This window comes from Gordionus sp. m RMFG-2023, chromosome 5, assembly GCF_954871325.1.
Source record: "Gordionus sp. m RMFG-2023 chromosome 5, tfGorSpeb1-WG-v2, whole genome shotgun sequence".
Taxonomy (NCBI): domain Eukaryota; kingdom Metazoa; phylum Nematomorpha; class Gordioida; order Chordodea; family Parachordodidae; genus Gordionus; species Gordionus sp. m RMFG-2023.
Genome location: NC_088779.1, coordinates 11,427,603 through 11,453,148, shown reverse-complemented (window position 1 = coordinate 11,453,148; position 25,546 = coordinate 11,427,603). Strand labels below are relative to the sequence as shown.

General features: G+C 27.4%; 1 protein-coding gene across 6 annotated transcripts; it reads right to left on the bottom strand.

Moving 5' to 3' along the window:
• Positions 1 to 2,242: 2,242 nt before the first annotated feature.
• LOC135929681 (protein PF3D7_1417600-like) lies at positions 2,243 to 25,546 on the bottom strand. Of its 6 annotated transcripts, none has more exons than XM_065466367.1 (7): positions 25,291 to 25,546; positions 25,001 to 25,082; positions 24,698 to 24,959; positions 22,664 to 22,816; positions 10,918 to 10,975; positions 10,185 to 10,873; positions 2,243 to 6,125 (listed from the first exon to the last, which is right to left on the bottom strand). In XM_065466367.1, the coding sequence occupies exons 6-7, from the start codon at positions 10,840 to 10,842 to the stop codon at positions 2,668 to 2,670; spliced, it is 4,116 nt and encodes a 1,371-aa protein (XP_065322439.1). In that variant the 5' UTR covers positions 10,843 to 10,873; positions 10,918 to 10,975; positions 22,664 to 22,816; positions 24,698 to 24,959; positions 25,001 to 25,082; positions 25,291 to 25,546; the 3' UTR covers positions 2,243 to 2,667. The 6 variants fall into 6 exon arrangements, with proteins under 6 accessions (XP_065322439.1, XP_065322443.1, XP_065322444.1 ...); XM_065466371.1 differs by having other exon boundaries at positions 2,243 to 6,026; XM_065466372.1 differs by having other exon boundaries at positions 2,243 to 6,023.

Genomic DNA, 25,546 nt, shown 5'->3' with positions numbered 1-25,546 from the left:
CTGCAGAAGATTGATATATAGACTAGATATCAGCCTACTTGAGATGACTATAGGGGTAAATTAATATACAAACAGTGGGAAGGGGTCTGTTGTTGGGGCGATAAAAATATACACAAATATTTATGTTAATTTTTGAATAAAAAAACAGCGAAAAAATGAGAACAAAAAAATAGGCTTAATAATCATTTTATTTAATAAATTTTCAACTATGGAAATTAAAATTAAATTTATGAAATTAATCTTCTTATAAAGAAATTTTAACTTTTTTTAAAAAAAATTTAACGAAATAGGGAGTTTATAATAATTGTGATAATGAAAAATTTGTAATTAAAATATGGTAGATAATATTTAAGATGATTGTGATATTGAGAAGTTTGCAATAAAATATATTGGTAGATTATATTTACCATAAGGATTGTAAAGTAACAAAAATATTGTTTTTTTCTAATGAAAATGATAACTTTCTCCTTGTTTTACTGATTTTGGTTCATCTTTTTTTTCGATCTCCTTTTTTGCTATGAATTTATTTCCTTTGCTACTATTTTAAAATGCCAAATGAAAGTCATACAATCTTATTTTAGTCTAATTAATGAATATCGCAATAAAAAAAATTGTTTTACATTATCTTTCGTCTTATTAGATATCGAATAAATGGCAAAGTAATATTCTGCTATTGAAATAACCAAAAATTCTTTTTATTCTTTCCAAAACAAGAAACTCCTAACTAAAATAAAATCGTCAGATAATGTGGGTATCTATATTTATTTATTTTGACTTCGTAAAATATTGTTATATTCGAATATTCAAATAAAAGTTGATAAATGATTATAATTTAATAAAAAAAAGGAGTTGCGTTTGTTCGGTTCGTAAATTTAATAATTTATTTAAAAGCCCCTTTTCCCATACAAAATTATTAGAATTATGTAAAGAAAAATCACAATATTATCGCTACTCCCTAAAAAAAAATATTGCGCCTTATATACAAGTTAAAATAATTTTCAAGATTCTCTTCAGAAAAATTATATAAGTGAATGAATAAAATTATGGTTGGGAACTTCTATACGCATACTTTGGCAGCTGACATCGCAAATATAATTTATATTAAAATATCTAAAAATATAGTTAAAGTGATATTTATCAATTAAATGATTACTGTTAGGATATACAGTTCGCATACCTAATTAGAAGTAAAGTTCAGGTGAAAACTTCTTAAAGTTTTAGGTTCGATAAATAATAACGGTTGGGTTTCTTGATTAAGACTAAAAGCAAGGAAGGAAACTTAACTTTCAGTTAGTAGATACCATTATAATTATGTATGAAAAAAAAATACTTTACTTTATTTTTTTTTCTAAATAATATTTTAAATTAAAAAAATATATATTATTATAATGATTATATAATATTAATATTTTAAAAAAAAATATTACAATAATGAAAATAGGTGATAATTTGATTGAATAATTAAATTGTCTCGTGGATTTGAAAGTTAATAAAAAAGAAGAATAATAATTTACGACCAATTTATTAATTTTAAAAACATTTTTTAAAAAATGAAATGGCCAAATATCATTATAATAAAATATTTATTGGGCGAATGAATATATATGAACCTATCAAAAAAAAAATTATAAATTAATATTAAATATTACTGTAAAAAAAAGTTTTTGGTTTTATATAAATTTTTTGGACTTATAAAATAATAATAATAATAAGATTCGTATAAAAATTAAATATTTATAATAAAATTTAAAAAAAATTAATTTTTGAATATTATTAGTTTATTTTATATAAAGAACTTTTTGAATCTGATTGGATTTCAAAAATAATAAAAAATCACCTGTTTTATATCAAAATTCATTTTTTTAAAAAAAATTTATAAATTCAACTAGGTATAAATAGGTTTCGAATTCAGATGGGGCTAAATGGGCTATTTTCAAATTGGGCTAGAGAATTTATTTATGGTTTTTTTTACAAAATATAATATAAATTAAATAAAGACCAAAAAAATTAAAAATTATTTAATAAAATACCTGGGGACCATAATTGTAAAACTTGTGAATTTATTATTTTGCAGCCAAACTTTTTAATTGTTTTTAAATCACTTAATTTTTTTAGCACCATTTTTATAAAAAAAAAATACAAAATAGTTTAAAAATAATAAAAATGCATTATATAATTTATTTATTATAACATAATTTTAATTGTTTTTATAATAATTAATTGTTATTATTGATTTGGGACTGAAAATGGGCACTAAATAATCTAAAAATATGTTTTAAAAAAAAGTTGATAATATTCAACAAAAATTTATATATAAAATAATAATAAATGCAAATATTTAAATCACAAAAATAAGTTAAATTACAATTAGTATTATTTGGTCCAATAATTAACTATAAAATTTTGGATAGGATTGGACAGCTTTGGTAGTAGTAAGGGCAGTGGGGTGCTTAGATTTAAAACTTTTATGCTTCTTATATAAAAAAATTATGCTAAATTTTAAAAAAAATTGGATAAGTAATGATTTATAAAAATCTATGGACATATTTTTTTTAATTGGATCGAATTGCACTAATCGGATAAAACGAGCGCTAACTTACTTAACTCTATAGATTAAAAAAAGGTAATCAAGTTCAAGAGTCAACTAATTATCTTCTCCTAAGAACGCTAAACATTTAATGAAATGACTTTTGTATCAATTTTATTGATGATCCCAGCCTTTTTTTCGTGTAAATTTTCATTGGCGCTATGCCTATCCCTGCTTCTTTTGGAAGGAAAGGACGCGGCGCAGTTGGGTACGGTGCATTTATGCATGAGTCTCAAATGCACGTTTTGATAATGGGTCTTAACCCCGAAATGATTTTGGAAAATTTTTCCGCACAAAACACATAGCCTTGGATTTTCGGGGTCGGCCGGAATCTCCAATCCCTCGGTGTTTGGAGATTGAGATTTTCTGCTATAAATCCCAATTCCCCCTTTGGTAATCATAGTAATTTTTTTGGTATCAATGTTGTTTGTGAGATCAAAATCGGTTATAACACTGTTGTAGTTATTCGCAAAATATTTGTAATTATTATTGATAATAGGTTTGGTCCGATATTTCAGTTTTTTCTCAAAGATAGTGGAGTTAGCTTTGAGCTTGACCAGAGAAATGGGCATGTTATCTCTCACAGATTCCAAGCCGGACTCATTATAGTTACTAAAATTTGCATCTGTGTCATATGTTTCATCATTATTTTGGTGACCATTAGAATGGTGATATTCGAGGTGATTTGGCTGTTGCAAATTGTTCGAGGAGCTAGAATAAGAATATGGCATGGTTTCGTCTTGAAAATCATCATGCGATAATCTATACGATAGATCGCTCTGAGGGGGAGGTTGATTATCATTTTGAGAATAAGCGATGGTCATAATCTTTTCCGGTATTTCCGCATTGTTCATTGGCCATTTCCCGTATGCGATGTTTAGGTTCAAATGCTTATTCTTGTGCGGAAAATGTTTGTTTTTAGTAGCGGGTAGCGAAAATTTCAGTTTTTTAATTTGGTTTTTGGTTCTAGTTTTGTCTGGATTGGTAAGCATGCGGATTTTCCCATCTTTTCCGAAATGTTTTTTTTTGCGAAATAGTGAGGAGGACTCCATTTTAACTCTATAGTTGGAGGGAGTTTGATTTATATGATTTGGTTGCTGTGATGCGAGATTGTGGGATAAAAAATTAGAATTAGGATAAGCAGCCATATCGTTGTTATTATACATATAGGGATTATTCCTGGAAAACAATGATTGGGGAACTAGATAGTGGTTGAAATTAGTTTGTTGCATCATCTGAGCTTCCAGCTTTTTATTTTGCAAAAATTTAGGATAATACATAGCCATTTGTGCTATAAACTGTCTAAAATTAGAGTTATTTAGATAGGAAAAATTTAGGAACGAATATGGATCGGAGTTCTCGCATGCCATTTTATTTAAAAAATAAGACATCCAGGGTATAAAAGAATGAATCGAATTTAAAAAAGCGTTTTTGTTATGTATCGTAGGCGAGGGCGGTTCGGAGAGGTTATAATTTTCTGGATTATCCATATCGCCTAAAGATTCTTCGCTAGAGTATGGGTGCATTGAAGAATTGCTGGAATGAGAGTCACTTTTATTAGTTAATTCGGGGACATCTATGGATCGAATCGAATTATTATCACGTGGCGCGTTCAAAGAGCATTTAAATTTGCTGGCACTTAAGTCAAGCAACTCGTCTTTTTGGTCACTATCTATACCGTCTTCCAAGTTATTATTATTATTGTACCGATTATTTGATGCTGCAAAAGGTGCTAAGCTATTCTGACATTTTGATTCGAGAGCGATAAATTGAATTTCGTCGGGTTCAGTTTTAACATTATCTGTAATGAGTTGTTTGCAGGATAAATCTAGTGGGTCTAAATCATGATTGTTGGATATAACTTTATTCAATAGCGGATTTTCGGATACCACCGATGATACAGAGCAAGTTATTTGGTTGGTAGTAGTATCTAATAATCTGTCAGTATTACTATTATTATTATTGTTGCAGTTATTTTTTGATTTATCACAAATATTATTTTCAACTTGCACTTGATATCTTTTCCATTGCTCGTAAAGATTCAGATAGATATTTTTATTGCCGATTATGTGTTCGGTGCTGACAACATCGTTCGAGGATATAATATTTGGAGATGTAATCGCAGATAAAATCTGTTTATTATTGTACAAAGAATCATCACAAAAGTCATTTGCCGTTATCATTTTATTGTGCCGCGAATGATTCCGGGAAAATATACGGCCGTTAGGATTGTCTATTTTGTAATCCACCTCATTTTTGACTATATCAGCAATAGGATTTTTATGAGAATCAGTAAGATAAATTTTACATGGTATATAGGTTTTTCTCTTATTCCAAACCCTTTTCGAATTCACTAAAGTGCACATGTTCTTGGGAGGTTTTGTCAGAATAGCGATGTCATTAGTAGATTTATGGGATGAATCGGTTAATTGACAATCCTTATTGGGTAATGAGGACTGTTGAAAACAAAGGGAATTATTTATACAATCATTGCGTCTAATTGACCCAATGTCGGAGTAACCGCGATACATATTATTATTTGAAAGCATATTATACTCCTTTTTAAAATTAAAGTCATGCTTCGATGCATTATAGTTGAACCCATTTGATGGTTTCATGGAAAGATCTAAAGCTTGATGGGAGGTGCCGTCGGGAGATAACAAATTTTTTGGAACATAAACCGATAAAACCTCATCCGACTTTTTTTCAATTCGGAAATCGTTTGCGTACTTTACATCTGCCATACTACATTTAGACATAAAATCGATTCCACTCTCATTGTGATCCTTAATTTTGCCATCGTCACCGTCGTCAAGCTCATTTTCAATGTCAAAAACACTGTCATCAGTTTTCATAGTATTTGTATTATAATTATTAAGGCAGGAGATGTTATCGAGATCTTTCATACACACGCTCCGGTGATGTCTGTAGCCGGGTATGTGAAGTCTAGGATTCGGGTTCGCACTGTGCCTGTTTCGACTCCGGCGCGAACTAAACATCATCTCGCAACCCTTCACGGTGCATTTGTGTTTTTCCCGCAAATGAACAGCACTATGATGAATCTTGAGAGATCCTTTATCGCAAAAAGTCTTTTGACAAATGGGACATTGCACGCGTTTGTACGTTTTAGCGAAGTGCTGGTACGAGGTATCCGGCGTGTTCGGGCACGGGTTTTCATTTAATTTGCTTGGAGGGTGTATATAAGGAAAAATTTTAGAATCTTTGGTAGTCGATAAATCGCCATTAGCCTCGGTATTAAAATTGTAGTGGTTTTCGATTATGGATTGGAGAGTCGTATTATGTTTGAAAAATAGTGCGGGGTTTTCGTGATCTGGCAAGTCCAAACGTCGTTTGTATAAACCTTCGGTTTCCGGTTTATATTTATTAATAAAAGGTTTATCTTTGTTTTCGTCATTCGGGAATTGTTGATAAATATCTGCTTTTTTAAATTTTTTTAACGATTTAATTTTCGTTTGCTTTATCGTCTGTTCGGTTGTGTCAGTGACGATATGCACCTTATCATTTAAATTTTTCATGACTTTTGAATATTAACTAATAGTCGACAACTAATATTGTTTATCAAATGACTTCGGATAACTGAAATAATGATTGAGAAACTGTAATATGTCATCACTGGGCGTCGTTTTGTTTTGGAAGTTTCGTTTTAGTTAAAGCTGTCACTTCGGAAAAATTGTTCCTCTAGTCGCTGCTAGATGAGTATTTTCGACCTTAAAATGGTATTACAGGAGATGGTACTAGAAAATGATGGTCCTTATTAAATCACATTTTGATTGTTCAAAATCATCGCCTTTTAAAATGGGTAATGAAGCTTGAGTCGCATTAAGAACACATTAAGCAAATATTAAAACTGTTAATGGAATTATATTACCTTTCGCGAAGCCTTGGTAAAATGGATTGTTTAATATCATGATATAAGATTGGAATAGGTTCCAGTATTAGGTAATATTCGGGTTTTTCATATATTCTGCATTAACTTTGCTCATATTTTTAATCGACAAGGAATTCGAGATACTATCTTTTTCGGAACATTTGATATCGTTAATTTTGTTAATGTGATTAGAGATCTGCAAAGCCCGACTATGCCCTATAGGCATATAAAGTCTGTAAATTTTCCCTTCGGGCGGGAAGGGACATGCAGTTGTCTAATCACATAAAAGAAATATCATGTCAAATGTTCCGAAAACGATATCCCTATCGATTACAAATATGAGCAAAGTTTATACCGATATATGAAAAACCCATATTCCCGAATATTGGAACTGATTCCAACATATTCCATGATGTTTAACATCCAAAGTTACCGAGTGTTCTCAAAAGATAACTCCATTAACGGTTTCCCATATTTGCATAAAAATATGTTGGAGCCTAATGTGATCCAAGCTTCATTACCCCTATCAAAATGAAATGATTTTGAATAATCAAAATGTGATTTATTAGGATTACCATTTTCAAATACTACCTTCTATAATGCCATTTTGGATAAAATACTACCAATTCTAGCAGCGACGATAAACAATCTTTCTGATGAAACAGCTTTAGCTAAAACGAAAATTAAAAAAGTGGCTACCAGTGACGTAGGCTAAGAATTTTTGGGGTTAAACTTCCCCCCCCCCCAAAAAAAAAAATACGACTAGGTAATGTTACTATCTATATACGATTTTTTTAAAATTTGATATAACACGCCTCCTTATTTTTCTAATTCCATAAAATTATCTAGGAAATTCCTTCTCATATTTAAAAAAAAAAGTGAAATCATTTTAAAAAACCTACGAATCAACAATAAAAATTTTGTATATATTATTTTAAAAAAAATGAAAAACGAGAAGTTTCCTTTCATAGGGATTAACGTTTTACCTTTCCTATTTTTAATTGAAAAAGCTAGTGCTGTTAAAAGGCTCGTTTTGAGCCGTTTTAAAAGCGGCTAACTCAATTCACCCAGAAATATATTACGCAAGCCTGAAGATTTTGCTCATAGAAGGAAAGGACTAGACATATATTATCGAAATCTCGAGTCTGGCTAAAATATTGAGTTAGCCGTTTTAAAAGATCGGATGAAAATGAGCCGTTTAAAAACACTAGTAAAAGCACACTTAATATATTAGTATTACTTTACTAAACAATCGTTCAACTTTAACGCGTGAGGGTAAAGAAATAAGATATTATTACTGTTTCTAATTTTACCGTAACTACATCTTATTTTGGTATCACATTTGCCAAAGATGCCATAAGTCTATTTGTCCATTTTTATATATAATCACTACTAAATTTCAAAAGTATCAAAGCTACAGCCAGAGACTGAGTCTCATATTTTGAAAGATGATAAAAAGTTAATTTTTTTTTATCCCATTGATAATAGTAAAATTTTTATATTTAATTTATATTATATATTATAATTGCTTTGGTGCTTCTATAATCTTCATTCTATCTTGAATCTTCGTATATATTTTAGTAATCTTCGTTTTTTACTTTTTTTTATTTATTCTGTTTACTAAGCAAATTAGATTGAATATTAAAGAAAATTGTAGCCTATTTAAGCATTACTTTGACTAAGCTTTAGAATTAATGTTTCAATAGTTTGGCAAACTTAATGCTTAGGGCTGCGCTTTAATATCAGATTCAGATCAAATATTTGAAAATATAACTCGATTAATGAGATTTTATTGGTGTATTTATACTTGACGCGCAACCAAGGGGAGAGGGTGGGGAATCCCCCCATCGTAAATTTGCATGTTCTCGTAAATAACATTTTAAGCTAATAAAAATTCCCCCCTAACACCCCCCACCCTCCAAATGTATACCATATACCATTATAAGAAGAATTTGAATGAAAAATGATTAAAATTTTTAATAACTTTTAATAACGACTAAAATTCAAAATTTTTTTAAAAAAAGGGATTTTATTTTTTAAAAAAGAAAACCCAAAATTATTTTTGTAAAAATCTATAACCTGAAGATCTCCAATAAATTTATGGGGAAAAATTCATCTAATGGTGCCCCCCCCCCCCAATTAGCTAAATACTGGATATGCCTATATTAGACTTTATTGATTTTTGAATCGCAAATTAAAATCCAATATTTACGACGCGGCCTAAGCGTGCTCTTATTTTTATTTTGCTTATAACTGTTTTTGTCTATTGGCTGAAAAAACTGATTAATGAATTAGTAAGTACTAATCATGCATAACATATTATTCATTGCTTCTATAATTTTCCTTCTAGCATGTCAATTTTGGCAATAATGTTTTCTTCAAACAATCTAACAAACTGGTTAAAGCATTATAAAAGTATGATAATTATTGATATACATTTCATAGTTAATGCTTCAAAAAGTTTGGCTGAATACGAGCTTATGGCGTATCATAGTTTGTATTTTGTGACTGGCGAAATTGTGATTAGAGTATTAACGCAAACCAGATGAATGCATAGTGTTACGTCTTACCTTCAATTTGTTAATAACTAGGTATTTTTTTGTGAATCTCATATTGAGGAATTAATAAATGTTAACCAGATATATAGTTTTCCTATAATTTCCACTCTAACATAATGTCAATTTTGGAAATTTCTTTCTTTTTTGTTTATACTCATTACCAAACAGATTAAATCATACAGTTAAGCACTAAACATTGATAAAATTTTCAGAATAAATGCTTTAAGTCGTTTTCTATCGTAAATTTAGACAAAATTTTGTTACTAATAATTTTTTCCTATATACTGGCTATTACTGGTTAAAGTCATATTCTAATGTAGCACAAAACATGGGCATATTTTAGAATTAGTGCTTTATCGGCCAACTTTAATGGAGATCATATAAAGATGACCATGGAAAAATCAATAATATTTATTCATAATTATTTATAGGAGGGACCTTGCTTAAGGCAGGTAAATTGGGGTTTGGGGACGAAACCCCACCAAAATTTTCATCCCTCACATCCTTATGGATAAGTTCTGGCTAAGCCACTACGTGTTATGTATCACATTCGTTATTTAGGTTATCTGAAGTCATTTGATAAACTTTGCCTACTATTAGTTAACATTAGAGTCGCAAAAAATTTAAATGTGATTAACGAATGTATGTCGTCAAACTGGCTTATTCACACACCCGTAAATGAGATAATCAACGAAAACAGACAATGGAGATGAGAATGCTGAGGATGATAGCTGGTAGATAAGATACTAAATATAAAAAAATACTAGGAAGTTTAAAGGTAGTACTCATTAAAACAGAGATTGTGGTGAACAAACTTAGGTGGCATGGACCAGTGGCGTAACTAGCCTTATCAATCTTTGGCACAAAAATAAATTTTTAATATATTTTTTTGGCTTTGACTTATAGGTTTGAAATTTTTTTTTTTAATTTTCAGTTTAAATATTTCAGGGGCTAAATTCCCTGTGCCCCCCCCAATGACGCTACAGGTATGGGGATGAGATAAGAAGGCCTAAAAACTATAGAAACAAGGGAATCTAGAAGTGATGGGTAAACGAAAGAGAGGAAAAATAAAATGGTAAGATAATAAAAGAGTATACCACACGAAAAGGTGAAAGAAAGGCTAAAGAGGTGGGAGGGGGATCATATTTACTTGTATCTTTGGCATCATAGTTCGAAAGATTTTCTTCTGCTTTGTATATTTCCTTTATTGAACCATCATCATTACGAAAATATTTGGGTCGCAATTGAATAAATGGGTCTTGATCGTTAAATGTATCAAGATTTGTTTCGTGGATTAAAAATTCATTGCGAGGTATCTGGAAATAAGGCACCGGGTGAGCTTGGTAAGTATCGTCAGAATATTGATTTATGGGTATATTGTGAATTTTTGATTGGCCATTAGCAAAATATTCTTCTTTTATATATTTTTTAGCACCAGAATCCTTGATATAATTAAAGGACTCTTTATTTATTCCCCCCGCATTCGAAGTTTGATCGTTGTCCTTCTCTATTTGGTCCCTAGTCGTCGAGGCATCGTGGAAATTGGTCTCTTTATTGTTGGTATCGTCTGCGTTCTTCTCGATTTCTTCATCGGTGATTAGTTTAAAATCATTTGGTAAAATTTGTTTTCGAGAAGAGCAAATATTCGTATCTGGAAATCGCGGATAAGATTCGCTATTACGGGTTATGTAAGATGCTTTGAGTATAAGATTGTCAAAATATTCGTTGGATATGAAATATTTTCTGTAATGATTGATCAAATCCGGATTTGAAGGAGGAAATGGGTGCTGCGATTGTGTGTTTAGCATGGTTGATTTAAAAGGTAATTTAACTTTAATCCTAATTAAAGCATCATTATGATGATAGTAACTTTTCTTAGTTACCAACGAATACCTTGCTGGGAGTAATCATTTTCTTTTCTTCTTCTTCCTCCTAATTAATCTAAAAAAGTGTTTCCAAAAAGATGATTATCATTTTTTTAATTATTTAATCTAATTTATTTTTTAATGATAATAAAAAAAAATTAATAAAGTAATTCACTAAGGTAAAAGGAAACTCGAGGTCGTATTATTTTCAAACAAAAATTAAAAATTTTTTAAAAAATTATATTTTAAATAATAAATAATCACTAATAAATTGAGTCTCAACTCGTTGGACTTGTAAAAAATTTTATATAAATAAAAAGCTGGCTTTTTAAATAAAATTAATAAAATAATTAATTTTTATTTTATTTTTTAAAAAAAAATAAATAATTTACTAAGTTTCCCATTCCCATGCGTAAATCAATTTTAACAAAAATATTATTTTATTTTTTTGAAGAAAGGAAAAAAAATCAACAAAAAAAATTTTTCAGACAAAACTATATCAGATGAGAATAGTCTCCAACTCAACTCTCCTCAATTTTCGTTCTTAACGCGATGTAAAACAGACAAAAAAAATTATATTAAAAGGGGGAAAAGGGGAGAAATGCTTATTATTATTTTTTGGTTTCATACAAAAAAAAATTAATGTGAAAAACTGAATGAAAAGTTATAATTTTATAACACAATGCACATTATTCAAATTTATTTTTATTGTTTTGGAACTTGGTGGTGGAATAAAAGAGAAAGAAAAAAAAGAGAAATATTTTTGTTTTTAAGATATTTTGGGGAGGGTGGGTTAGGGTAACATCGAATTTTATATTTAGAATAATATTAACACCCCCCCCCCCCCTCCCATCCATTCTCCCCAACAACAAAAAAGGAAGGCTTATTATCAAGTATTGATAAATATTTGTTGGAAATTGGTAAAGATCTAAAAAGGATCTCATAGTGTTCAATATCTCATTAATAAATGCTTACCTGTAGATTGAAAAATTCAAAACTATTTAAATAAAAAATTATTTAATTTTTCAAAAAGAAATTATTTTTGGCTGACAAATTATTGGCGTCGATATGGTCAGGCATATACCTTGATTTAATTTTTAAACATGCTTATACTTGTTTAAGCAATAATTTTTTATCTTTTAAAAAAAGATAAGTTGTTATTAATCTAAAAAAAAATTAAAGTTGATCTATAGTAGATTTTATTTAAATTAGTTGATGAGTGATCCAGACATCGAGTTATCAGGACCGATTCGAGAAAGCCCACCAGTCTAATTCTACTCTTTAAAACAAGATCCCAGTCTAATCTGATGTGAAAAAATATTGGAGTGAAGAAAAGGTACGATTTTTTAAGGAAACGGAAATAATATAAGTGCTATTAGGAAAACAATAAGAATTTGTGTTTCAGGGAGAAATCTGGTGAGAATAAAACATTTAAAATCAGGTCCCTTCTTAACCGAGCACGAGAGAATCTCGATCCGAGATCGGATAGGTTGGCTCAAGAACTTAGTAGAAGGTAATCTTTAAGTAGGCTTAAAATTCTAATAATGATCAGACCAGCAGAGGTACTATTTGCACAACCAGGCACATATTTTTTTTAAAAAAAAATTTTCTGTTCGGACTTGCTTTTACATTTTCAGGCCCGGAATTATAGATAATAATAGCGATTAAAATATATTGTTTTAAAATATACGACCGGACCCGGATATTTTTTAAAAAAATTTTTTAGACCGGCCCGGGTATATTTAAAAAAAATTAAAATACGGCCCAGCCCGTGCTGATATTGATTGTTAAAATGTAAATTTAATTGTATTGCATTGTATAATGTATTGATTTAATATATGAATAAGTATTTTAAATAAAATTTTTATTTTTTAAATTAAAATAAAAGTATTTATACAACTGGATGGTAGATAACTCTCTAGATCTAGACTATCACAAAATCAAAAAAAAAATATAAATTTAAGACAAAAGGTATAAATAATATTAGTTAGGTATGTTGTTCTTATTTGAATTTATTTTAAAATAAATTTATCATATTTTAAATTTCCCAATTCTAAAAATGTAAAATAAAAATGTCTGATAAATTGAACATTGATTTTTTTTTTCAAATAATAAAGGAACAATATTTTAAGAATTTCTTCACCTTTTTAAAAAAAAATTTAACATATAAATAAATGATTCATTTATTAATTAATAGAGAATTTTATTTTTAAAAAAAACACAAGGTAAACAATGTTACAATTTTGAAGAGTTTGTTGATTATTGGAAGAGGAGATATAAGGATAAATTATTACTAAGCTTTAAAGTATAATTATGATGATGGCCAACTACCATTTATTATTCTCTATTTGTAACCGTTAAAAAAAATTTACTCCTTCCAAATTGAAATTGATTAGTATATAGTTTAGTTTAATAAATACTAAATGTTGTTTTTTACTCATTATATTGATCACTCTAATCTATATTTAATAAGTTTTTCTTTTTATAATCGATTAAAGGCAGAGGCGTAACAATTACTCAAGCCAAATTTTTGCAGATATTGGATCAAATTATTGGAATAGGTCCAATTTTTATGAGGGAGGGGGCGGGGATGGGGTTAGCGCAACGTCTTTGAATACAGATATTCTGCCAATCTAAATATTTAATAATCATAAAATGAGCGAATCATAGACAGAAAATATTTAGACAAGATCTGGAAAAAAAAAATCCAGGGGAAAAAGAAACTGGAGAAAAAGGCACCGAACAAAAATAAATTTTAAATTTATTTAAATTTGAAAAAGAGGTAATTCTAATTTTTTTGAAAATTAGGGTTTGTCCGCAGGCATGTTTGTCCCGGGTATTTTCGTTTTGTCCGGAACTTTTCTGACCATGATTCAAAATGGGAAGTCTAAGAGCTTTTTAAACAATTTTCCTCCTATTTATATTGATTATAGTTGGGTAATAGCTACATTTTTATCCGATTTAGCCCATTTCAAGAAAGGCTAAACCGATTATTTTAGCCGAAAACTAACAAAATACCCCCAACCAAAAATAAAATAATTAATTAGAGGTCAAAATCACCCTGTCTTACTTTACATCTTAAGGGGTTAAAGATTCTGCTCCATGTTAAGAATATTTTTCAAAATGCGGTTCTGGTTCTTAGATTTGCCTAAATTTCCCAACACAGTAAGGCTAATATTTTCAGAACTACTAAAAAACAAGAATCAGCTTTTGTAAACTACGCTTCGTTCTTTCTTTCTAGTATTTCTATTTAAATTTGCCTTTTGTTTTACATCAGAATATTCCCTCTTTTTTTTATATCAAAGTAAATTTTTTTTTATTTACAAGAAACCGCAGGAGAATTTAATATCGATAAAAAAATCAATGGTTAAAACAAGACATTATTAATTAAAAATAAAATATACAAAAATTTTAATTTCACTTTATTTAAAAAAATAAAATACAGTATCATCTTTTTTTATAAATAATGAAATCCTTAAAAAAATTTAAAACCATTTTTCCATTGGCATTTGTGCCATATGTGCCTCCTTCTTTGAATCATACAATCTTCTATTTTTTAAAAAAATATAATAATCATTCATTACATAATAATAATATCATATTCATAATATCATTTCATGAAACTTATGTTTTTTGTTTTGTGCTTTTTTTTGTTTTAATAGTCTTTGGTTACTTCTCCATTTTTTTGTTAAATAGAAGAATTTTTAAAGGAGAGATTGATAAAAAGTTAATTAATGTGCACACACAATTAATTTGAATGTGAATGGAAGAAAAATATTCGTTCTTTATTATAAAAAAATAAAGAATATGGAATATGGGGGGGGGGGGGGTGCAGTAATAAGAGATAGGTTAACTTCTACAAAAAAAATAAAATATTCAGAGTCGGACTTCATTATAGTTTTTTAATAAATTAATTTATTCGTTCTTCTTGAAACACTATTAACAAATGTTTTTTAAAAGAACCAAATAGACATAAAAAATTTTTTCTTATTCTCTTCTTCAAAAGCAAAAAAATAGAAGTTTAATATTGTTACTCGTTAATTAAACAAAAATGGAACCCAAAAATAAAATACTAAGTGACTACTTCTTGATTATCAAATTTCAGATTTCTCAGTTCTAAATAATCGCATTAAAATTTTGAATCAGTGTTAAGCAATATTAGCGGTTAAACAGGACCCAGATACGCGTCGTTGAAATTTCTGGGAGTTAACTTAGTGGGGTACTTTCTTAGCTAACATACATAGTCAATATCCATTTTATATTTAGTCATCAGGATTAGGAAAACCTCAGTGCCATTGGCTTATTGGGTTGGGTCTTGATAGATGGCTCGGAAGTGGTGAGTAACTAATAATTTAGACAGACAATCTTTTAATGTCAAAAAATTGATGCCATTAAAACTTTCAATAATTTGAAAATTATAAACAAAACAATATGACGTGTCAAAAATTAAAAGAATATAGTTTTAATTTTATTTAAAATCGCGCGATACAAAGTCCAATTTCTAGGGGAAAATAGGAAAATTTTTAATATATTTATTATAATACATTTTATATTTTTAAATGTCTATGCTTGCATAAATATAATAAAAATAATTTTTTTGGAAAAAAAAAGAAAAATTAAAGAAATATAAGAGCAAAAAAATACTAATTTTAATTTTAAAAACAATTTATTTTTAAAATATAAATTTATTTTTAAAATATAAATTTATTTTTATTATATTTCTTGAAAGATTAAAAAGGTAAAAAAAAAAGAAACAAAATTCAATTTGACGAGCAAATTTATTGACAAATATTTTGGCCCGTATTAGAGATTTACTATACTAAAACGATAATTCATTTTGAAAACATTTGTTTAGACTACAGAAAATGCATGAATTTGGAATCTTCATAGATTGTAGAAGTTTCTAATAAGAGTCAGGTTTTATAAATAAATACTATATCTATAATAATTTTTTAACATTTATTCTAGATATAAATCTATAACTAGATATTATTTTTGAGGATCTTTATCTGTTTTTAGATATTTTTAAGATATATTTTTATATACTTTTATTTAATAATAAAAATATTTGAATGAAAATTTCATTTTATTTTATATGAGCATATGATTTAAAAATTAATATAGAGATCCGCAAAAGTTGGTCCGGTCCGTACCCGACCCAACGTTAAAAAAATCGGGTTCGGACTGGTTCAAGCCTAATATTTTTAAAAAATTCGGGCCGGGTCGGGTCTTAGAATTTTTTTTTAATATATCTAAATTTATCAATTTACTTTGAATTTTTTAATGTAAATTAAATATTTTATTTTATTGTTTATAGAAACTAGACGCCATATAACACATATATCTTTTATTTGGGATAATTATAAAAATTAATTTCTATATTTAAATAAATTTGGACCGGGCCGGCGAAACTTTTTTAAAAATATTTCGGGTTCGGGTCGGACTGGCAACGGGCTTGGGCCAGATGCAGGTCACTAAAATATATATTAAAAAATATTAAGACTATTATAATAAAAATATATATGTATAAATTATTAAAACTTATATATAAAATATTAAAATTTATAAAATATTAAAATTTATAAAATATTAAAATTTATATAATAAAATATTAAAACTTAATACAACTTAAATATATATATATTCATTAAATATATTTTTTCCCCATTTAAATCTAGATATCAGTTCAAGATTGTGAAGGATATTTTTATCATATACAAAAAATGTATTGCAAACACAAACGCTCAATTTGTTCACACTATAAAGGAATATATAAATCCTTGCTTAACCATGACCCCCATTCCCCATTAATTTAGCACAAAATTATTTAAAGAAAATAAATAATTTATTTCGAATTTATTAAAATAATTTTATAGATACACCTCTGACTTTTAATGAATAAATTATAAGTGTAATGTTTTTTTTAAAAATAATGCTAGTTCGAAAATGGATAAAAATAGGGATATGATATTTTTTAAATTATTTTTTGTTCGAGAACGACGAACCCTGTATATAAGTATGATAAAAATTGTATAAAACAGATACGTTTTTAAATGGTGTATATGTATCTGTATCTAGATCAGCATCTTTTAACAACTCTGATTTTTAATAATCGGGTCGGTTAAAAATATATTTGTAAGCTGGAAGGATAAAAATTTTTATTGAAAATCGGACCGGATGTTATTTCCCAAATAAAATATGTACAAAACGATATTTGACAAAAGATTGGCACGTCATTATATTTATTTTTATATTTTTTTTAAAAAAAAATTAATTTGAGAAAAAATTTAAAAAAATTATGTAGTAAAAATTTGACATCTTTTTAAAAATAAAATCATCTTACCATTTTATAAATGCCTTGTCTTTAGAAACTTTAGCATTTAAAACTTTGAAGAGTTCCTTTTTTCCTAGAGTATAAGTGAAAATCTATAACAATTTTTTTAGTCTAACTCTAGAGATCTCCTATTATACTAACCCTATACCCATGCTAAAATTTTTATTAATCATTTATTTTAGTGGTGTATGATACGCTTGTAAACCGAAAGTCCCAGGTTATCCTGGAAAGGAACTAAAAAATTTCAGGTTTTTCTTCGATGACGGATGTGTATAGACATATGATAAGATGATTTTCTGAGCTGAGAAATGCCACCTCGGTCACCGACAGGCTTGGACAGCCGGGTGCTAGGATACTTGTCCAATAAACCAAATAAGAAGCCAGCTGAACTCGTGGGTCATTCAAGGATGAAAACGATCTCTGACCTCGGGGGCCGTTTAAGCACAATGTATCCAAGCTACAATGTACTTGATAACGATACTCCGGTGGGAGATCCATCGGGATTGATATTCCGGTGTGGGGGATCAAGCTTACAATAGAATCGATAAGAATACCCCGGTGTACTCCGGTGGGATATCTGTCGATATTGATACTTCAGTGTTAGATCAAGATACAATGGACTCGATAGTGATACTCCGGTGGGAGATTTAAATGGAATCGATCAGAAATATAAAAATAGATAGTATGAGTATTAAAGTGGAGAGAGATTGAAGAAGCTTACCACCAGAAAAGGTGAAAGCTAAAAAGAAAAAAAAATTTTTATTACCCAAAATATCTCTTTTTTTTATTCAGTTTTGCAAACTCCTCACAAAAATCCTTCAAAGATTCGAATGAAGATGAAAAAATTTAATTTTTTTTTTTGAATCTATACGCAAGATTTTTGAAATTTTTTTCCCCAAAATTCCAATTTAAATCTTTTATGATTTTTGTATAAAAAAAATCTTTTAATCACATATTTATTTTTTTAATTTTGTGTGAAAACAAATCTTTAAATTCTAAATTATTTTTTGTTAAATTTTAGTTTTATAAAAGCTCTTAAACAAATCATTATTTTTCTGAAAAAATACCATTTTCTAAGCATTTTATAGATATGTAAATTTTGTCGATTATTTTTTTGATCCACTATTTTGTTTTTGTCATATAGAATAACAAAATAAACAGGACGAGCCTCTGAAATTTATTTTTACATATTTTTAAGAGTAAAACCTTTATAAAGTGTCCAGTCCACATTTTCTCCAAATGCTGAGATTCCTATGATCTAAAACTTTGGATTGCTGAACTTCTCAATTAATCCAAGACATCACCTCACTATCTTGATTATTAAAAATAGACCACTTCTTGCAAAAAAATTCTTTTATTAATGTCAATCTTTCCGTAAGTCGGTGGTCACCTTACGGAAGTTTCACTTCTTATTATTTATTAATTTAAAAAGAAAAAAATTTAATTTAAAAATGCATTTTTTGGAAAACAAAAAATTAATAATAAATAAATTTAAAAAAAAATTAAATAATAAATGCAAAAAAAAGCCAACGAACTGAACTTTTTATTATTTTTACAAAATAAAAATATTAAAAAAATATCACAAGAAAAAAAAATTAACCGTTTTTGAATTTTTTTTAAAAAATGTGGTGATTTTTTTTTAAAATTTTAAAAAAATTAAAAATTATAATGCGAAATTAAATTATGATTGCAATTATAAAATTACTAATAAAGAATTTCCGGCGCGGACTGATCAGACTGAATTCGAGTCGGTCGGATTTACCCACATCCTCTTGGACTCGGGTCGATTAGGAACTTGGATTTAATTTTTTTATTTCGGACCGGACACCCAAATTTTTTTCATATTTTAACGGTAGGCTATTCTGGCCGTCTATCTAGCTTCTTCTAAAACAGCCCCCACCCCCCACACATAGATTCACGTACATGTAAACATCTTTGTGATTCTTACCAAAATATTTATCTAAAATGTACAATCGCAAACCAAAATGGGGTGGGGTGTCCTATTTCAAAATCTTCAAAAATAACGAACCAGGACACGGCCTAAGAATTTATCCGATTTCGTTGAATTGAAATACTTTTCTTTTCAAACAGTCCAACCAATAAAAAAAATTGGACTCGAATCTTTAAAAAAATATATATTTGGTCGGATTGTATAGATTCGGAAATTTTTTATAAATTTTTGCCTAGAAAGGTCGGCCAAGTCTTAATAAATAACTTTATAATAAACTAATGAAATAAAATCGGAAAAAGAGGAAAAGCAATTAGATTAGCATTACATAATGAAAGGAGATGAAGTAATAACGAGAGAAAAAAGTGTCACCGAAACTTAACAAAAATTAAATAATTATGTTAATATTATATTTTTAAAAAATCTGTTTATTATTATTTTTTGTTCAATTTTTGAAATAATCAAGATTAGTGAGTGAGTGGGAGCAGAAAAGGACATAAAATAATAATTTTTTATAAAGTGTGCGACTTTTGTCTAAAGTCATCTTTGATTTAATTTTAACATATGGAATTTTAACATATGGGTAAGTTCAATACACTTTACTTCACTTACATTATAAAATTATATATGTCATCGTCCTATTCTAAATATAGAATCGCGATATTTAAAAAAAATAAAAACAATAAGGGATAATTCCCTTCCCCCTCTTCCAATGATAGTTAAATTCTCAGTGATCTTGGTTCTGTTGAGCATATATATCTTTCGGATAAAAATGATGGTCCATTTTCCAATCATTAATATCAAATATAACACTGTTACATAATAGTGAATGAATCGCTTGTATATTCTACCTTATAATTTTTTTAAAAACGATTCTTGTTAAGACTCAGTATCTTTCTGAAGTAGTTTTTAGCTGGATATTCTTTTTATCCATTCTCGTTTCAACATACTGAATGTAATTAATTATTATTTTGTTTTTAAATAAACTGCTGAGTTAGTTACAAAACAAATAAACAATGTGATAATAAGCAACAAAAAAAATAAATAAATTCTTCTTATAAAGATTTATACGTCATTCTCATCTCATTATGTTATTACATAAGAGATAAGTTATTTTAAACAGAAAATCTTGTCATTTCTTTCTTTCTAATTGTTAATGTTTTGTAAATGTTTCCTTTTCCTATATTTCAAATAAATATTTTTTTTTATAATGTAGTTACCATTTAACATGGATATTATATTAGATTCATCAATCATCACATGAACGGAAATATTTTATAATACAAGATTTAAATTTCTAAAAAATCATTATAAATTATATTTCGTAAATTAAATCTAAGGTTCAGTCCCAATTAATTGTAATGTCATTAAGATAGTAAAAAAAAATTTATTAAAAATGCCAATAATTTTAATCGAATTAGAAGATTTAAAAAAAAACTTCTTATAAAGATTTATACGTCATTCTCATCTCATTATGTTATTACATAAGAGATAATGTTTTTATTAAATTGAAAATATTGTCATTTCTTTCTTTCTAATTGTACTTTCTAATTGTTAATGTTTTGTAAATGTTTCCTTTTTACTATGTTTCAAATAAATAATTTTATTTTATAATGTAGTTATAACATAGATATAATATTAAATTCATCAATCATCACAGGAACGGAAATATTTTATAGTACAAGATTTAAATTTCTAAAAAAATCATATTATAAATTATATTTCGTAAACCTTAATGGTTCAGTCTAAATTAGTTATAATGACATGAAGATTTAAGTAAAATATTAAAAATACCAATAATTTTAATCGAATTAGCAATGGGGGTCGTTTATTTTTAGATAGAAGAGTGCAAAATACAATTTTTAGGATATTTTCAAAAGTTCCATATGACCACTGGGGCATATATAAGCTAATTTTATAAAAATTCATCAGGGCCAGATTGAGACTATCAAATATCGCAACATATAATTAAAGCAAAAAAATGGAGGGATTTGTTGACCAATCATGGTTCTTTTTGGCAATAATTTATATGGATTGGTAAAAAAATGGTCACTTGATTAACACCGACAATAAAATTTTTATTTTGATTTGTAACACTTTTTATAGACAACAATTGTTTTTTGTATCAAAATTATGACAATTTTGTTCGATTATTCCGAATATAATAGGTTAACTCATATAAAAAGACCCCATTTGGCAATTTTCTAAAAATTAATTGGGAGGGAGTAAGATTAATTTTATTATACATAAATATATTATAATTATATAATAATGTATTTAGTTAAGTATAGTTAATATAAAAAAATTGTCATGATGGATAAAATCATCTTCATCATGGATTAAATTTTAATAAATATTTATAAAAAAATCATTATTTCGCTTGAATTTTTTAAAAAAAATGTATTTCTTCCACATGTGTCATATAACAAAAAATAAAAGAAAGTCAGGATGGAAAAGAACGATAAAATAAAGGAATTTAAACGATATTTTTTTTTATATAATAAAACGGAAATTTGCGCAATAAATTCCCATTTATACTTAAATCAAAGTTGTAATATTGCCTTGTCTCGTCACATTTTGCAACGAAAAAAACGTGATGCTTCTTCCTTTTAATTTAATAATATTATACATTTAATTTTTGACTTTCCAAAATAAAATTAGTTGTTATTTATATTATTATTTTATTTTTGATAGGCGCAAATTAGTTTAAATTTAAATTGATTTTGTTTTCCTGCATCACCCTCTATATAAATAATATAAACCTATAAAAATACGAAATAATATAATCGGCATTGCATTATTCGTATTTGTAAAATTCTAATAATTAATTACAGATATCCAAACCTAAACCTTTAACCCGGTAAGGTTATTTTTTATCCGAACCGCTAAAAATGCTTGCAAACCGGTTTGAACCTCATAATTTTATGCTTATGAAATAATGTAAAATTACTAGTATATTGCGAAAATTTTAAATTATATTTAATATGTTCAATATCTTTCAATTTTGATTGATAAGTAAGTATCAGTCACATGTTTCATAAATGTCTGTATATTCTATTTTACAATTTTTTTAAAATAATTTCCTTTTTTAAATTAAAATTTTTACTCAAAAGAGCACATCAATGCTAATGATGTGCTAACATCAATGCTAATGATGTGCTATATACATTCATGCATTAAATGATTTAAAGTGTACATACATAGGAGTCAGCAGACATTAATGTGCATTAATATTCGACATGCAAACCGCAAAACGGCGCTAAGCAGACTCCTTTGTTTGTACATTTTTAATTAGTGAATCGCCAATCTTGTATACAACACCATTGATTAATGACTATGGATAATTTAATCCAATATATAAATTATGCCTATAGTATTACAAATGGTACATCTAAATGTAAAGTTTGAAAGGCCATCATGCTGCAAATATTGAGCGTCACATCAAAAGAAATCATACTATAAAAGCTAATTTTAAATAAAACCTGGAATGCTCATATTTATTTCCCTTTTGTGATGTTAGACTTGCTGAGGTATAAAAACGATATAATAACAAGTTTGTAATATTTATAACTCTTTAGTGAATGTTTCGGAAACTACATAGGACCAGTTCAACAAAGGGACATCCTGGCTAAGACCTATGGAATGTGATGTGGATGGATGTATAAATATATATATTTTTAATATAATTTATATAACGTACAGTAGTCTTGTTAAACTATTTAAGCTGGTTTTTAAAAACGAGGACTCAATATTTTATTCAGAAAAATATTGCCTAAGACTCGAGATTTCGATAATAGATGTCTAAACCTTTTTAACATCTAAGAGCAAAAAATCTTCATGCACGCATTTTTCTGGATAAAATAAATGTTTTAACCGTTTTTAAAAATCGGCTCAAATCGTTCTGTTTAATAATTCTACAAGATTGTTTTTTTGTTCAAATAACAATAACAAATTAAATAAATATTTTAATAAAAAGAGAAAACAATAGCAATTTGATTTCGATGAGATCGTAGTTAGTACCTGCCCCCTCCCCTCCAATTTTTTAATAGCTCTTTAAAAGTTAGGTTACTTAAAAAACATTTGATATAATTTTCGCGGCCCGAATTGCAATTTTTTAATTTTCCTAGGCCCCGTCTGCAATTTTAAAATTAACACCGAGCTTTGGACGATGTTTGCAAGTTTTATGCTATTATCGCCAAGGAAAGAAATTCTATTTATATATTATTCAATTGTTTGGTAGAATCTTCCATCATTTTAAATAATTTTGTCAGTTATTATCTTGTAATTGATTCAAAGGATGGGGGGGAGGGGAAAATGCTGGCTTTATATATATTTTTTTAAATTTATACATTTTGCTTCCTCACCCTCAGGGTCGGGTCTCAGACTTGCAAGTTTTTGATTCGAATTTGCCACAAGGTGATGAAAATAAATAATTAAATTAGAAACGGTTTTAACATTGCTTTTTTCAAATAGATTAATAATTCGCCTAAAGGTTTATGTGTTATATAAATGAGAGATTTGCAAGCCCCAGCCTCGAGAGTGTCGAAAAAGTTTATGTTTAGAAAATTACAAACGCAGACCGATGAACATATAAAAAATTAATAATTAACGTAAAAATCACTATTAGAAGGATTTATAACATTTCATATTTTTTAATTTTCTTTTCTAAAATAATCGTTTATTACTATGTGTAAAATGTTTAAACTCTTGCGTTTTACTTTTAGGATGCCTAACATAAGATAAAAAAATTTCTCCAAGATTTGATTTTTTAGCACGTCTAAATGATACGAGCCAGAGCAATAACTAGTTAGGGGTGGGGGTTAATTAAATAATTACCTTTTCATAATATTATTAAATTTAAAAAAAACAAATTGCTTCTATGTTTTTAGGTCTATTGATGTCATCAATCATCAAAATCTTATTACAAGATAAATTTTATTTTCGGAATGAATTACTATTCTTTTGAAAATATTCTTTTTTAATTGAACAAATTTTTCTCATTATACATTATTAATTTAAGACAAAATCTTATTACAAGATAAATTTTATTTTCGGAATGAATTACTATTCTTTTGAAAATATTCTTTTTTAATTGAACAAATTTTTCTCATTATACATTATTAATTTAAGTAATTTAGGGTTATTTTTATGAAATAACTAAAAGATAAAGTTCATTACCAAAAAAAAACATAATAAATTGAGTAGTAAAAAAAGGTCTTCCTTTTATTCCTTTCCTTTCGCATTCATTAATTCTTTTTTTTACCTTAAGAGTTCACTCCCTTTCATTAAATTATTGCTTAAAAGTCGTGTTCAAAAAAATAAATAATTAAATCCATTTGGGACATGCGGAATCTGATTATATGGGGAAATTTTTACTGATAATTTTAAAATCGAAATAAATTTTGGCATGCGGATGGGGCTCTTATTTATAAGTCGCATAATCAACAATAAACACAATCTTAAAATATTGTTATAAGTACAAAATATTTAAAAAAGTAAATTAAAATCCCGCTTACGCTATAAGGGCTGGTGGGGGGGGGGGGGGTAGCTTTGTAGAACTATGTGTTGGAAACTTAGACCTAAAATGATATTTGAGAACATTTTTTCTAATGGTTCCAAAAAAATGAAAAAGAAGTTCAGTGCTCCAAGATGTGTCGCGGTTCCAGGTAGTTGCACTTTTGATAAGACCGGTTGTGGTATTTTAAAAAGGGTTCTAGATTCTTTCTCCAAGTCCTACATTAGTCCTCCGGTTATAAACTCTGATTCTCATGGTTCTGACTTATGATTTAAACATTATTTTAATTTAATAGTTTATTTACTTTTATAATATGTTGATTCTTCAAGGAATAATAAAGGGATTTAGAAAACTTGATTGAAGAGAATTGCTTCTTTTGAATAAACCTTTTAAAATATAACATAAATGTATTTAATTCTGAAATAAAATATATTATATTTTATACAAAAAAAATTTTTTTATATAATTTTTATAAATTAATATAAATTTAAATTTGATTTTAATTTAAAATAATAAAATTCTGAATATTTATTTAATGTGTATGTACATGTTTTACGAATTAGACATTTTATTTTATTTTTTTTAAATTTGTACTTTTTTTCCTAGAAATAGAAATTGAATTTTAACCCCTTTTATTTATTTTAAGATTTTAATTTTTTTTTTTTATTGACATCATAATTTTTTAAAAAATAAATTTTTTTTTGATCATTTTTTTTTACCGGTCATAATTTTTTTTTTACTTTATATGAATGGCTAGCACACCCCCCTCTCCCTCCAAATATTTTAATTTTAATAAAAAAAAAATATTAATATAATCTAAATTAACTATTATTTATATTATTTTTTTAAG